Below are 17,116 nucleotides of genomic sequence, written 5' to 3'. Positions count from 1 at the left end.
TTCTTCTTTTCTCCTTTACACATTTGTTTTGTTTCTTAAATTCCACCAGTGAAATCATAGGGTATTTGTCTTTCTCTGACTAGCTTATTTCGCTTAGCATTATACTCTCCAGCTCCATCCATGTTGTTGCAAATGGCAGGATTTCACTCTTTTTTATGGCAGAGTAATATTCCATTGCAGATAAACCACATTTTCTTTATACATTCATCTACCAATGGACACGTGGGCTGCTTCCGTTACTTAGCTATTGTAAATATTAATGCTGCAGTAAACATATGGGTGCATGTATCCTTTTGAATTAGTGTTTTGTATTTTTTAGGTAAATACCCAGTAGTGTGATTACTGAATCACAAGGTATTTCCATTTTTAACTCTTTGAGGAACCTCCATATTGTTTTCCACAGTGGCTGCACCAATTTGCATTCCCTCCAGCAGTGCATTAGGGTTCCTATTTCTCCATATCCTCTCCAACACTTGTAGTTTGTTATTGATTTTAGCCATTCTGATAGGTGTGAGAGGATATCCCATTGTAGTTTTGATTTGTATTTCCCTGATGATGACAGCTGTTGAGCATCTTTTCATGTCTGTTGGCCATCTTTACTTCTTTGGAGAAACATGTATTCCTATCTTTAGCCCATTCATAATTGGATTATTTGCTTTCTGAGTGTTGATTTGCATAAGTTCTTTATAAATATTGGATACTAACTCTATCAGAGACGTCACTTGTAACTATCTTCTCCCATTCAGTAGGTTGTCTTTTAGTTTTGCTGATTGTTTCCTTTGCTGTGCAGAAGCTTTTTCTTTTGATGTAGTCCCAATAGTTTATTTTTGCTTTTGTTTCCCTTGCCTCAAGAGACATATCTAGAAAAATGTTGCTATGTCAATGTCGGAGAAATTACTGCCTGTCCTCTTTTCTAGGATTTTTATAGTTTCACGCCTCACATTTAAGTCCCTAGGTTCACTTTTTTAAGAGCTCCCCAGTCTCCACCATGTCCTATTCATTATAAACTACATCTGAGCTGGGTTTTCTGTGTAAGTGTAAGTGGATCATCTTCCTTCCTAGTGTATCACAGAAAACAGACAACTTTAGAGGTATATATCACTGGGTAAAAGAGGTTGAGAAACCTACAAGGTGATACAAACGTATATTGATTTATTGAGTAAAACAAAGAGGTATCAGGTACTGTGAAACTGTGTCAAAGTTCAGCTAACTCAAACTTAGGTAAGTTGCTAACAATGGGGCAAAAAAGAAAAAACACTGAGAAATGTAGGTTTAAAAAGAATAAAAATTAAAACTATCACTTAGGTAAACTTGGACTTAGCACAGATACTAAGTGCATTTTATCAGTGACTTTCATTTGGGAGTTTGTACTTTGTTTTACGAGTACAGCCTTTAAAGCGATATGCCTTTGGGGCGCCTGGGTGGCTTGGTCGGTTAAGCATCCGACTTCCGCTCAGGTCATGATCTCATGGTCTGTGAGTTCGAGCCCCGCGTCGGGCTCTGTGCTGACAGCTCAGAGCCTGGAGCCTGATTCAGGTTCTGTGTCTCCCCCTCTCTCTGCCCCTTCCTGTTCATGCTCTCGCTCTGTCTCAAAAATAAATAAACGTTAAAAATAATAATAATAATAAAAAAATAAAGTGATATGCCTTTAAAATTTTCTGTTTAAAAGTCTGTGTTGAGTAATATTACCCACCTAGAGAAGGCCTAAGTCTTTCAAGGCATTGCTTGTCTTCGAGGCTGCCTGCTGTGGAAATCACTTTGGCTCCTCTGTGGTGTGCTAACTGAATAGCTATCATACCAAGTGCCTGTGTGGAAAAAAAATACAAAATAGGTTTATAGATATAAGGCAGAAGCCACAGCTAACTTCTTTTATAGGCTGTTTAATAAAGTATAATAGTTTGAGTGCTACTTTAGTATAGTTTTTAATGTTATCTGATAAAATAAGGAAAAACAATATGGACAAGGTTGAGACATTTGGTTGACTCGCTTCTTCACAAGGGGTGGCAGAACAGGTGCATGTACCACCTGCTCTCACCCAGTCTGGCCACTGCATGTAATTTCAAGATGGGGGGCTGCATTCAGACACTTGGCCTCAGAAAGAGAAAAATGGGCTTTTACGGGCCTTGTCAGCACGGTGGTCTAAGCTAATTTCATATTATGTGTGAGTCCAGATACTTTTCTTTTAAAGATCAAAGCACCTTCAAAAGACCCATCCTTTTGCTGACCTGAGGGGTCAGTTCAGGAAAAACCTATTATCTTGATGCTGGACATCAGGCTGAAGCCAATGACAAAGACCGGTCTGCCTGTTTTGCAAAAGAAAAGCAGGGGAAATAAGAATTTTCATTAACGGCCAGACAGAAAATAAAACTATAACAACTCACCCCAAGTTTTGTAACATTGTGTTTGTAACAGAATCTATTTTTATGTAGTTTTAATGTCTTGAGCTATTCTTTTGGTGGTACATGTAATATGTTGACATTAGCAACATTTTTTACCTTGTGTGATCCATCTGTAAATGCAATCAATACCTTATTAACGTAAGTGTGAGGGATATACAAAATTGGTAGGGAGTTTTAGGGCATTGCTTCAAAGATTTCATGAGCTATTTCAGGCTTTGTGTAATAGGCATAAAAACACAGCTTGTCTTCTTTTTTAATGTACTAGCAGATTCAAAGTAATAAGAAACTAAATATACTTAAGAAGTTTTATCTCCTATTAATAAAGGCTGCCTATTTTCACAAAATGGGAATTTGATAAAGAAATCAATGAATAAGCTGTTGGCAAAGAATTATATCAGCAAGTGGATGGCCTGTTTCCTAAGTTTGCTGGATTTTGATCTTTTTTTTTAAATTTACTTATTTTGAGAGAGACAGAGACAGCACAAGTGGGGGAGGGGCAGAGAGAGAGGGAGAGAGGAACCCAAGCAGGCTCCATGCTGTCAGCTTAGGGCCTGATGTGGGGCTCGAACTCACAAAATGTGAGATCATGACCTGAGCTGAAACCGAGAGTCAGACGCTCAACTGACTGAGCCACCCAGGTGCCCCAATTTTGATCTGTTTCTTAACAGAACTATTAGCACCTACACTTGCTCCATCCATTATCAGCACTGATTTTCCAGAAGAGAGATGAGAAAGATAATGCAGAGCTGTATAGGCTCGCACACCATCCCGAATGGTTCCAGCAGCTTCTGTCCATGTAACTTTTTCTGGCTTGTGAACTGTCAGAAAGAACAAGAGTAAACAATCAGTTTGCAAGTCCCATTAATTCTGCCTCCTGGATCTCTGGATCTCTGTTTCTCTACATCTCTGGCTCCCACCCTGGTGCTGGCCCAAGCCTCTACTCCTATTATCCTTACCTACATTTCAGTTTCTCTAGTTCTATTCTCACCCATACATCGTGCACCCTCAGCATAGGAGCTTGTATGTGTGTGCATTTTTTAAACATTATATTCTGAAATAAAACCCATGCAGGGGCGCCTGGGTGGCTCAGTCCGGTTAAGCATCTGACTCTTGATTTAGGCTCAGGTCATGATCTCATGGTTCGTGAGTTTGAGCCCCGTGTCGGGCTCTGCACTGATAGCACGGAGCATGCTTGGGATTCTCTCTCTCTCCTTCTCTCTGTCCCTCCCCTGCTCAGGTATGCCCTTTCTCTCTCTCTCAAAGTAAATAAACATGAAAAAAAAAAAGAATTACACATTAAAAAAACCATATGCAATAAAGTACATGAAACATAAGTACAGATGGATGAATAAATACAGAGCAAATATACAAGTAATCACCACCCTAACAGCCCACACCCCAACAGCCTTAGCCTGGTCTCTCTGGCCAGAGGCTGCCACCATTCTAACTTAATTTCTTATTCACCTTCCTAGTTTATGACCCAAGTATGCATTCCTAAACATTGTCATTTAGTTTTGCCTGTTTCTGAACTTTATCTAAATGGATTCATAGCATATGCATTCTTTTCTATCTTGCTTTTCTTCTCAGCATTGTTTTTAAGACATGCCCCTTTGTGTAAACGTGGCTGCAGTGCTTTCATTCTTACGGTGTTTTATGGCATTCCGCTACATGAAAACACGTTCATTTGGTGACCCACTTTCCAGTTTGGGGGCATTTGTGTCGTTCTCAGTTGTTGGCAGTTATAAACAATGCTGCTAAGCATGCTCTCATATAAAAGATGGTGTTATGCTGTTGCATGGGTTTTCTCTAGGCTATTACTTGGGAACGGAAATCCCAGGTTACAGGTATACTGCCTTCAACTTTACTGCATACTAGCGAAGTGGCTGTATGAATTTATTTTCCCATAGCTGTGTAAACAGAACTCCTATTACTGTGAACGTCTCTATCAACCCCTCGTATTAGTATACATTCTTACCGATCATGTGGCTGTGTAATGGTTTCTTAATGTGACTTCAACTTGCTTTTCCCTCACTACTGCTAACGCTGAGCACCTTTCTGTGTTTCTTGGCCATCTGGAATTCCTTTTGTGAAGTAATTGTTCAAGTGTTTTATCAATTTTTCTGTTATTTTTGTCTTTTCTTATTGATTTATAGGAATTTATTTAATATCTATCTATCTATCTATCTATCTATCTATCTATCTATCTATTTATTAGAGAGAGAGCACACGTGTGAGAGGGGTAGAGGGAGAGAAAGAGAAAACCTCAAGCAGGCCTCATGCTCAGTGTGGAGCCTGACGCAGGGCTTGATCCCATAACCCTGGGATCATGACTTGGGCTGAAATCAAGAGTTGGATGTTTAACCTACCGAGACACCCAGGCGCCCCTAATTTAGAGGAATTTAAAAATATATTCTAGATGAATCATTCACTTGTTTATGTGTTATAAATATTATTTTCAACTTTATAACTTCTTTTCAATCTCTTTCATGATGGCTTTGGAAAACAGAAGTATGAGAATGATCTTTTAAAAACATAAATAACATGCTAACATTGATCTGTTTAAAATTCATCAATGGCTTAACAACACACTCGAAACAAAATGCAAACTCCTAATATAGTTTAAAGAGCTCTATATGATCTGATCATTAAGCTGTTCCTTAATACATTTAATCATTAGGCTCTTATGCTGTACACCAAATGTGATTTTTTTAAAAAAATTTATTTGTTTACGGAGAGAGAGTGAGAGAGCGCAGGCGGAGGAGGGGTGCAGGGAGAAAGAGAGAGAATCCCAAGCAGGCTCCATGCTCAGTGTGTAGCTTGACATAAGGCTCGATCCCACAACCCTGGGATCATGACCTGAGCCAAGATCAAGAGTCAGATGCTCAACCGACTGAGCTACCCAGGTGCCCCCAAATGTGGGCACCTAAGGTCAACTTTATTACACTTCCCTAGTCTTTACTAGCTCTTTCAAATGTTTTTCCTCAAAAGTTGAGATGGTACAGTACAGGACAGTGAGCATTGCATTTACCAAATGGTGCCATCTAGTGGGCAAGTGAGTACCTACACATACACGCTGTGCCATCTAGTGGGCAAGTGAGTACTTACGCGTACACGCTGAAAATGTTCAGACAGGCAAGGCATTAAAATAGAGCACCAGATGGTATCACACATGGTACTTTATTCTTTACCAAACTCTTAAAGATACCTATTCTCCCAATTTTCTTGATTATAAAATGCGGTTCAGGGTAATTAATTTGTCTGAGGCCATATAGCTAATAAATGTGAATGCCTGACTCTAAAGTACATCTACTCGCACAGTGCATGCTCAAGATACATGAAGTTTATTTTTGTTTCTGGGCAATGTCTTCCATTATAAGAATTAGGGCTACCTATATTTTCATTAAGAAATCAAACATGTAGTCCTTTAAAAAATGCTAACAGTAATAAAACTACACTTAGATAGCAAAGGGTCTAACATTCCATGGTTACATGTGGTTTAATGTTGAGGTTCTTGCTTTTGTGTTAGGTGATGATCCACAAGTGTTTATTATGTTATAGAAACTGAAAATATAAATAAAAGAGCCACGTAAGGACCATAACAACAGCATATCAAACCCAAGAATTACAATTTCAATTCTATCTTAGGTCTAATAAAATAATGCAGAAAATGTGTACCAAATTTTGAATGAAAAAATTATTCTTTGACATAAATGTCTTAAGAACTGAAAGCACAAAAGAGCTGGAAGAATTGCTCAGCTTCTTAACTTTAATATTCTGTAAAATGATTAATAAGACATTTTGGGGATGCTGTTTGGAACCTAATTCTTTGGTTTGGTGATAGAACAGACTTATTTGAAGGTGATTGGGTGCTGAACTTTCATTTAAAAAAATCACTAAAGAAGTAGTAGAGACTAAAAGAGTTGTGCTACACTGAATATTTCCTCCTGCAAATCTTCAGGGACTGTAGTGAAATTATTTCCTCTTTTGTTGGAGCTGCAACAGGGCTTAGAGGGTATCTAGTTTGGTGAATGTGCCCAGTGTCTTGCCCAAAGACAAGCTGTCACAGTAAGTGGCCATTCTGAAAATTCCTCTTTCAAAGAAACATTTTACTGTATTTTCTTTCTTAAGGAATATCTGGAATTGTATTCTTTATAGATGTTAACGGATTTCTGGACAATAATATTCCTGATTTGTAGGAAAATAAAAGGTCTTTTTTTTTTTTTTTTAATTTTTTTTTTTCAACGTTTATTTATTTTTGGGACAGAGAGAGACAGAGCATGAACGCGGGAGGGGCAGAGAGAGAGGGAGACACAGAATCGGAAACAGGCTCCAGGCTCTGAGCCATCAGCCCAGAGCCCGACGCGGGGCTCGAACTCCCGGACCGCGAGATCGTGACCTGGCTGAAGTCGGACGCTTAACCGACTGCGCCACCCAGGCGCCCCGCAAAATAAAAGGTCTTTGGTGTGGGTTGCTTGTCTTGGTTTAAGCTTTATAGCTAGGAAACTAATGTTCCAATTTGCTTTTCTCCTTCTGGTCCATTTTATAATTCTCCAGTGTTCAGCAAAAGCTAAAAGAATAGGCCTTATTTTGTTCGTTTTTTCAATACTTAACTTTCTATACCAATTTAATTTAGGGAACTTAGTCAAAACTCAAGCCTGGGAATCCAAATGAAAGGTTTTAGTTGATTCCACAGTTACAAGGTTCTCAAAAGGATAGCTGAAATAAGGCCCAACGACATTCTGGGATCAAAAATAGTACAGTTACCTGTAAAAAAGCTAGTGATGGTCCTCAATTTTCAAATTGCATAGCATCAAAATAGCTATGGATCAAAGACTTTCATGGCATGGTATCTGAAAGTGAGCTGTATCATTCAAAGGAAGACACATAGTTGGCTCCATTATCTAGGTTTAATACACATATAAATAAGCATAGGCCCCAGATTTCCAGAAAAATGCCTTTTGAAATTAATTAAAAAAAATTTTTTTTAATGTTTGTTTATTTTTGAGAGAGAGAGAGCGAGAGAGCGAGAGCATGAGCAGGGAAAGGGCAGAGAGAGAGGGAGACACAGAATCCAAAGCAGGCTCCAGGCTCCGAGCTGTCAGCACAGAGCCCGACACGGGGCTCGAACCCACAAACTGTGAGATCATGACCTGAGCTGAAGTCGGGTGCTTAACTGACTGAGCCACCCAGGCACCCCTGAAATTAATTTTTTTAAAGTACATTCTACCCCCACCATGGGGCTTGAACTCACAACCCTAAGATAAAGAGTCACATGCTCTACTGACTGAGCCACCCAGGAGCCCTTAGATTTTTGTACATTTTTAAGTTCAATTGATAACCAAGAATAAGACGTTAAAAAAAAAAAAAATTCTTCACCTGAAACTAACATGACATTGTATGCCAACTATACTTCAATTAAAAAAAGATTCTGATCAGGGATATAATTTCAGAGTCAAGAAAGAAACCACTTTTCAAATCTCTGTCCATGGTAGTGTAAGTGAAACTTAAAGGTCTATATATTGTTTGGTCTGAATATGAATTTTACTAATATTAATATAAGCTAGCAGTGTTCATGTGACCAGCCAACAGTTATTTATTACTCAAGGTAGATGCAAATACAACACAATGTTACTAAACACCACGCATCAAAGACGTTAAGACTTACATGGGCTGCAAAAGACTGGCACGTACCCAAGTAATGCTCGTGCACTCTAACAACTTCACAAAGCCCGGGGTCTTCAGAATCTAGTGGCAGAATTCCTGGAAATTAACAGGAGAAACTTAAGGGAAACAATCTCAAAATGAATTCGCTACTAATGAGTTGCTGGTATTAGTCTAAATTTTGTTCAATGGAATTTTAAGGAGGATTCCAGTCATTACTAGTGTGGGGAAGGGAGAGACCTCACAAGTATGGAAGGGAAGTGGATTGTTCATTTTCTGTCATGCATGCTCATCACCTGTACTATCTTTTACTCCCTCTTCTTTCACCTTGGAGTGATGGTAAAGGCAGTGGCCAATGTACAGAGCCAAGTCAGAGTCTTGGGGGCATCTGGTTCCTCATTAAAATTGTTCCTGGTGAATAGCTACCTTCCCACAGTTTGGTTCTTTTTTTTTTTTTTCTCAACGTTTATTTATTTTTGGGACAGAGAGAGACAGAGCATGAACGCGGGAGGGGCAGAGAGAGAGGGAGACACAGAATCGGAAACAGGCTCCAGGCTCTGAGCCATCAGCCCAGAGCCTGACGCGGGGCTCGAACTCCCGGACCGCGAGATCGTGACCTGGCTGAAGTCGGACGCTTAACCGACTGCGCCACCCAGGCACCCCTGGTTTGGTTCTTTGAGACACCCCAGTACACTTCCAGTAAAATCCCATTTCCTCTACGCTAGTTTGATTTTATTTTTGGTCTCTTATAAAAACAATCTTGAGTGACACACTGTCATTGACTTCTTGGACAAATAAGGATATGAAAGACAGAAGTAAATACTCCAAGAAACATAGGAGTCAAAGGCAATACCAGAAAAAGCTGATGAAAACCTCTCTACAAATCTGTTTTCAACAACTTCAAGCAAGCCATAAAGTAAAATATTTTCTCAGTTTAGGTGAATATCTTCCTATGAATATTTTTCCATAGAGAAAGGGTTAATTTTTGAGACTACTATTAAAGTCCTATTTTATATGTTTGTGTGACTGTTAGGATAGAATAGTATAAATATATGTATTTGCAAAATAGTATTCACTCTGGATTTCTAAAATAGCCAATAAACTAAGTGTTTCCAGTAAAATTTTGGTTTTACAAGAGTAGAGAGGGAGCATCTCTGCGAAATGCAAGCTGGATATGGAGAGCAGGGCCTCCATATGGCCTGGCAGACAGCAGTCTTCAAGCAGGTGACCTGTGACTGCATTTCTCAGAGTCTGCAGTCTAGCCACAGACTGGGGTCCTGTCAAGAAAGGACGGTACCGAGGGAGGGGAGGGTGGGTGATGTGTATTGAGGAGGGTACATTTTGGGATGAGCACTGGGTGTTGTATGGAAACCAATTTGACAATAAATTTCATATATTTAAAAAAAAAAAAAAAAAGAAAGGACGGTACCAACCACAGTAACAACTATGGTCATCTTTCCATCTACAATATTGTTCAATAGTCAAATATTAGAAAGTATTAATGTGAATGGAACTAGAGGGTAAGGAATCTACTCCTGAAATCATTATTGCACTACATGCTAACTAACTTGGATGTACATTAAAAAATTAAATTAAATTAAAAAAAAGAAAGTTTTAAATATTCTGTTATTGAGAGTGAATTCTCAATTTTCTTCATTGATGGATATCTGTAAGCAAATTCCAAAAAGTCAGGATATATGTATTCTTCCATACAAAGCAGGGGACACAATAAACATTAATAACTGTCTCAGAAAAAGAAGAGATGACAGTAAAATAGATTGGACTTGAAATAGGGCTATAAATTGTAACTTACCAACGACTTCATCATCTGGTTGAAAGAATGATACCTTGTTTCCAACTAAAGAGGGGAGAAAATCAACAATTCATATTGTGAGGTTATTAAATACCACTCAATTACTTAGCTATTGAAACAAATCCATGGGTTTATATTAAAAAAAAGTCACTGACTCCGAGGAAAGGCCAAGAACTTCTAGGGTATTTTATGGTCTATAAATACTGTAGAACAGAGTACTTCAAATCTGGATTCTCCACATAATTCTCCATAAAATCTGGGTCATGTGGCTGTTGACACCACAGAGAAGGATGTCTCTCTCTTTAGCTAAGGATGAAGGAAAATAATTGACTCCACAACTCTTATGAGGATTATACTGCTTTCCACCCCTCCTGTGGCTGGCCCAATCTTCTATCATTATTTTAGTTGCAGAACCTCAGACACACTATGGCAGATTCTGGTAAGAGTCATGCATAAAATTACTTTGATTTGGAATTACAATAAAAATAAATTCACACTGGTGCCAAGAGATTTCTTGGAACTACACAGAAATGATAGTTACACTTTCTCTGCACATGTAGAGAAAAAGCCTCTACAGTTAATTCTTCTTTTTGTTGTTTTTTTTAAAGGACAACAATCTTGGCCTCCTCTTTTATTATTATTTTTTTAATTTATTAATTTGAGAGGGGCAGGGAGACAGAGCACATGTGTGAGCTCACGAATGGAGGAGGGGCAGAGAAGGAGGGAGAGAGAGGAATCCCAAGCAGGCTCTGCACTGTCAGCACACAGCTCAATGTGGGGCTTGAACCCACAAACTGTGAGATCATGACCTGAGCTGAAACCAAGAGTTGGACACTTAACTGAATGAGCCACCCAGGCGCCTCTCAGTCAATTCTTTAGAATATTTTTGTTCAAATAGTTACAAGAAGAAAGGAGAGGAAACCCCAAACATCATTGAATGCCTACTTGTAGTAGGCATTCAGCCCATGAGGTAGGCATTATTAGTCCTCGTTACCAGACACCGAAACTGAGGTAGTTCAAGGAAGGAAGATGGAAGCTGGAAATCTGGAAGTGGCCTCTGTGGCTGGACAGCAGCAAGATAGTTCCAGAAATCATCTGTTGGTGCTCCACGAGATACCCTAAGTTGATATTCCTACTTTTAAGTTCTCTTTTCACAGTTTGCTCTTTCTTTGGATCCCTCCTGCACCAACATCCCTCAGTATCTGCGGCTTCTGATGCACTGTACTTTCCTTTCCCTTTCCCTTCTGCTGCTGTGCAGTCTTCCTGGGATCACTCTGATCTTTTTCAATTGGCTTCCTTCACACTCCTTTCAGTTGTCCCCCAAAGAGTGGCTATGGCTCTTCTCCATTTCTACTCTCTCCCTGAGTGAGCTCAACAATTCTGATTTCAAATACAACTGATATGTGGACAACTGTCAAACACATACAAACCTAGCACAGAACTCTTTGCTTTTAATTTTTTTTTAAGTTTATTGAGAGAGAGAGAGAGAGAGAGAGCGCACAAACCAGGGAGGGGCAGAGAAAGGGAGAGACAGAATGCTAAGCAGGCTCCACGCCATCAGTGCAGAGCCCAATGTGGGGTTCGAACTCATGAACCATGAGATCGTGACCTGAGCAGAGATCAAGAGTCAGATGCTTACTGACTGTGCCACCCAGGTGCCCTTCCTATCTTTGAGTTTAAACTCATATCTTGCTTACTAGACCTTTCCAGTCAGATGTCATTTATGTACCTTGAACTCAACAAGCATACATCTAAACTTACCATCTTCCTCCAAATCAGATCCTATTCTCTTCTCAATTAGTGGCACCAATTCATACCTTAACCAGAATCGGGTAAATCACTCCTGGCTCTTAAACCTGTTTTTATTTCCCTGTTGCAGTTCAGTCCTGCTGACTTTATTTCCTCAGTATTTCGTGAACACATACCTCTGCCACCACTGTCTAGTCTAGTTTATGGACTTTGTCATCTGTTGCCTGTTAGTCTATGCCTCAACCAGTCCTCTTGCCTACAGCCTCAAAAGTACCCTTCATATGACCACAACAATAATCTCCCTAAAACCCAATCTGACATATGAAGCTCATTATGGCTCTAGCCCTTGTCTACCTTCCTGCTTCATATTTTGGGGGGAAGGAATCAGTGTTCATATCATTAAAATATTTTGTTATCTTTAATTCTGCTGTTTTTAAAGGAGAATTTTAACACAATGTTTCTCTGCTGCCAAGTATGTTGCCTCCGACTCCTGCCCAGAACTTTGCTTTTGCTCTAGCAATACCAAACTCTACAGAGTCTTACAATGCATCACATGATTTCTTGCTTCTGTCTTCGTTCATGATATCCTCTGCGTTGAGTATGATTCTCCTCCTTACTGTCTGGTTAACTTACCCAAGAAGCCTTCCCTGTTTCTTCTGGCAGGGTTGGGTATCTCTCTTCTGAGCGCTCATAATAATCTGCTCATATGTATGTATCTGTCTTTCCCCTAGATAGTAAATTCTTTGACAGCAGGGGACTTTGTCTTATTTAATATCCCAAGCGCTTAGCAAATGCTTACTAAATGTCAGATGAATAAATGAATGAATTAAATGACTCATCATGTTCTAGCTGTTAAAATTTTTACTTTTACTTTCCTACATTCTGAGCAGAAGAAAGAAGAAATTGTATTTTAGCTATATCTGAAGAAAACATTGAGGAAGAGTCAAATATATTATAGGTTAAAATCACAGGTAAAACTCAAATAGTCGAATCCACATTATATACTCATTCATTCATTCACATATGCAGAAAGAGCAAACATATTGACTAATCATGAACTACCAATTAGCAATGAATATGAAACATAGATCTATTTAGAAACAAATTATCTCAGGGCATCTGGGTGGCGCAGTTGGTTAAGTATCTAACTCTTGATTCGGCTCAGGTCATGATCTCACGGCTTGTGGGATCAAGTCCTGTGTCAGGCTCTGTGCTGACCGTGTGGAGCCAGCTTGGGATTCTCTCTCTCCCTCTCTCTCTGCTTCTCTCCTGCCTGCACGTGTATACATGTGCATGTGTACTCTCCCTTTCTCTCAAAATAAATAAACATTAAAAACAACAATCTCAAATACTTAGGCTTACTGTCTTGCATGTTAAGACCACTATTTACTCATTATTTATTAAATAAAACTTAGAAACAATTTTTTTTTTAAATTTAATTTAAGGCAACCATAAAATCTTACTGGTTATTTCTCCCAAGAACCCATTTTTGCATGAGCAACCTGCTTAACTTTTAAATGCTCAATTTTAGGCAAACATAACAAATTGAATGTGAATACAGTTTCTATTATAAATTTGGCCCAAAGCCCACTTACACAGGCAATTTATGGTTTGTAAATATTATAAAAAGAACAATGTTGATCATTCTATTCCATATGATTACTCATGGATTTAAACACATAATCCCTAAATATTTACTAAACTCTAATAAGCTCTTCAATTATAAAACACCAATTAAGTTCCATTTTTCTTTTTAATTAAAAAAGGGAAACATTTCTGTATAATTAAATTTCACATTTGAGGAAGTATATGTAATTTTCTGTACTGGTAAACCAATTAGCTACCATTTAATTCTTTCATCTTAGAAAATAAATAGATATTTATATCTATAAACTTACCATCTAACACAATTCCAGCAATTTCTCTCCCAACAGGAAAGAACTCTTTCTCCATCTTCATTTCTGCTAGAAGCTAAATCATGACAAAGACTGTTTACTGTTAAGAATAAATCCTGGCCTTTTCTCATATATGAGGAACGCAAGAGCAAAAATCAAACCACAGAAAAAAGAAATAGGATTTAATTTTTGGAGTTAAGACAAAACAAGTAACTTCACAGAATAAGTTTCTCTCTACAGTAGGAAAACAAAGAGTTTGCTGAGAAATTAGTTGATATGGAGAATTTAGGTATGTGTGTTATTCAAATCACCATTAACACTCTTTGTTTAGCATTTTTATGTTGCCAACAAAAATTATGGCCCAAACTCTTCTTGGTTGACTAAATACTTTTTATCAGTCACTTCATTCTGGTGGGGCGAAGGGAATTTGGAGAGGGCCTTTTTGAATAGAGGGGATGTAGGCAATGAGAACAGAAGGTTCTCTGTTCCCACGTCCTTAGAAATCATATGAGCTTCTCACAAGTCCTAGGTAAGGGGCAGATGGGAAAAGTGATGGATATACAGAAGGGCAACTGCCATATAATTTCAGATTTGAGTTTCTTTTTTTAAAGGATAAATTCTTTTTTCTTTTTTACTTTATTTATTTATTTATTTTAATATTTATTTATTTTTGAGAGAGACAGAGACAGAATGTGAGTGGGTTAGGGGCAGAGAGAGAGGGAGACACAGAATCCAAAGCAGGTTCCAGGCTCCAAGCTGTCAGCACAGAGCCCAACGCGGGGCTTGAACTCACGGGCTGTGAGATCATGACCTGAGCCGAAGTCAGATGCTCAACTGACTGAGCCACCCAGGTGCCCCAAGGATAAATTCTTTTTCAAGAGGTTAGTATTTTGTTAGATTCTGAACAAATTAAGTACTTGACTTTTAAAGTGGCAGAGTGTACATAAACCTGTAGTTTAAGTTCCTGCCACTTATAATGTTATAATAATATGAGAGATGCTAGACAGATTTAAAGAGATCACAGGATTTTAGGAACAGCAAGAAAAATACATTGATATAATTCTCTTGCATATTTCTTTGTTTTTATTTTTTTAAAGTAGGCTTCATGCTTTGCGTGGAGCCCATTGCAGCACTTGAACTCATGACCCTGAGATACAGACCTGAGCTGAGATCAAGAATTGACTGAGCCACCTAGGCACCCTTCTTTTATTTAAAAATTTTTTAGATTTCTGGTGTATACCTAATTTCCAGAAAAGTCTTTTGTTCAGTGTGCAACTTTATGCTTTTCCTAAGATTTTCCTATGACATTCTCCTGGAAATACTGGATATTCTACAGTATTTCTTTTGTGTGGACATGTCATTTCATGTGGCCATGTTACATCTTCATTATGGACGTAACAACTACCTCCTGTGTCCTTTACTCGCCACAAGTATTTTCTTGCATTACCACAGTTTCCATAACCATTCCATAAAGGTTAATAGTTGGACAATATTTCATTAAACTGATTTTACTCTAATGGACCATTTCTTTCTGCTAGATAATTTTCCTAGACTGGGATTTCAATGAATTTTTCATAGTTTTAAAAAGAACACCTTGTGGGGTTGGGTGGCTCAGTTAGTTAAGAGTCCAACTCTTCATCTTGGCTCAGGTCATGATCTCACAGTTTGAGGGTTTGAGCCCTGTGTCAGGCTGTGCTGACAGTACAGAGCCTGCTTGGGACTCTCTCTCTGCTCCTTCCCTACCTGCACTCTCTCTCTCTCGCTCTCAAAAGAAATATATAAACTTAAAAAAAAATAAAAAGCACACCTTGGAAGGAGTACCAGCACTTCTGGTGAAAGGATTTCAAGGCATCTTACTAATTCACTTTTCAAGTCATGCTCATGTTGCCCAATGGAAACCTATGACTTTGCTCTGTAATTTTCCTAAATGTGACTTAATCGCAGAAAACTTTTAGATTTCTAGAGATTATGATGGCATTATAATCCAGTTAGTTAAGGGTCCAATAAAACTACAGTATTAATCTTTACAAAACTGAGTAAATGGACCTGCTTTATCATGGCACATTTAACCACACTTTATTTACTATTTGAAGACTTTTCAAGTACTTCGTGTCAATAATGGAAGACTACTGTGGGGTGGTATGAGGGTGGGATACGTATGTATGAGCAAGAGGGAAAGACAAAGAAAAATGACAATAAGAATGTGAACTCTACCTAAAGACATTAACTAGAAATATCTACAGAATAGTAAATAAATCACCGATGAGATTCCTAGTTTTATTTTTAGTATATTTATAAAAATAATTTCTTCCTTGATTAATAGGCTATAGTAATTATAAATTCTCAGCCTTCCACAGTGTAGTTTATAAAATATTTCATATAATAATATAAAATGTAGGATAATAATATAGTTATTAGATAATAATATAGAATAATATAGTTAGATAATAATATAGTTAGATACTAATATAATGTAATAATAATATAATATAATATAATAATAATATAATAATAATATAGTTAGATAATAATATAAAAACACACAAATTCACATTATATATCCTCTCTAGCTGTTTTAGTGTTCTAAGGATGTTAATTTCTTGGCACTCAGAAGTCAGTTATCATGATTTATTTGTACACTAAATATACCAGGACACTCTCATTTGACTTTTGGTCAAAATAAAAGCATCGTACCTTTGTATTTATCTGGCTCAGAGCACAAGCTTTAACCTGAAGTTTCACATAGTTATCCTCTGTAATAGGAAGATTTTCCTAGAACCAAATGATAATACTCTTTTGAGAACATGCCTTTATGTTGTGAAAACTGCCATACATAATTGAACAAAACTAAACATACCCCACCCCAAATCTTATAGCTAATTTAATTGAAAAAGCCATAAGCAATTATCGAATAATATAGAATGCAAAAAGTAGAAAGGGAATTTGGGGATAAAATGTTTAAAAAGCTGTAGGGTAGTTATTTTGAAAATGAATGGATACCAACATGGGTATATGTGTAGGCAGTAAATTTTTAGGGTAACAAAGTAGAGCAAATACCATACTTTTTTTGAATCTAAATAATCTCAAAGCATCAAATCTTTGCATGTACAGGGATATCCTTATACACATGACATATAGCCTTCACTGATTTTGGAATTTTCTTAATGCTATAAATGAAGTTGTTTAGTGTCACTTGTGTATCTTATTTAACTTACCTTATTTATATCTGTCTTGGACATTTCAGCATGCCACGTGGGATTTTGGGGTCAAAGCACAAACTTAAAGGCATTTAATTACCCCCCTATTCCACAGCTAGATATACCTTTAACGACAAAGAATCGTTCACACTCAGGCACTCAATATCATCCACCTATTATATTATTTATTAAATATATTATCACTTCTGCCAAATAACCATATCCTGGCACCAATAATTAAAATACTTCCCTCAACTCCTGATATTCCCCCAAATTATATCAAAAGCTGGGTAAGATATCTACTTGTGTAGCCCCTCCTATAACCTATCAAAGAGATCAATGTTTTATCTGACATGGACATGATACTCTGGGAGTGTCTCTTTGTAAGTTTCAGATTTGATA

General features: G+C 37.8%; 1 protein-coding gene across 5 annotated transcripts in view; it reads right to left on the bottom strand.

The window, feature by feature from the left end:
• CRYZL1 (crystallin zeta like 1) overlaps positions 1–17,116 on the bottom strand; it is a 34,860-nt gene that overhangs the window by 7,279 nt on the left and 10,465 nt on the right. For all 5 annotated transcript variants that reach the window (XM_015062572.3, XM_053220598.1, XM_053220599.1 and 2 more), the window contains 6 exons: positions 16,212–16,289; positions 13,521–13,593; positions 9,874–9,918; positions 8,091–8,159; positions 3,084–3,217; positions 1,694–1,805 (listed from right to left, as the gene is read on the bottom strand). In XM_015062572.3, coding sequence (XP_014918058.2) covers positions 1,694–1,805; positions 3,084–3,217; positions 8,091–8,159; positions 9,874–9,918; positions 13,521–13,593; positions 16,212–16,289 — 511 coding nt within the window. The remainder of the gene's footprint in view (positions 1–1,693; positions 1,806–3,083; positions 3,218–8,090; positions 8,160–9,873; positions 9,919–13,520; positions 13,594–16,211; positions 16,290–17,116) is intronic.

This window comes from Acinonyx jubatus, chromosome C2, assembly GCF_027475565.1.
Source record: "Acinonyx jubatus isolate Ajub_Pintada_27869175 chromosome C2, VMU_Ajub_asm_v1.0, whole genome shotgun sequence".
NCBI lineage: Eukaryota > Metazoa > Chordata > Mammalia > Carnivora > Felidae > Acinonyx > Acinonyx jubatus.
This window is presented reverse-complemented; position numbering and strand designations above follow the sequence as displayed.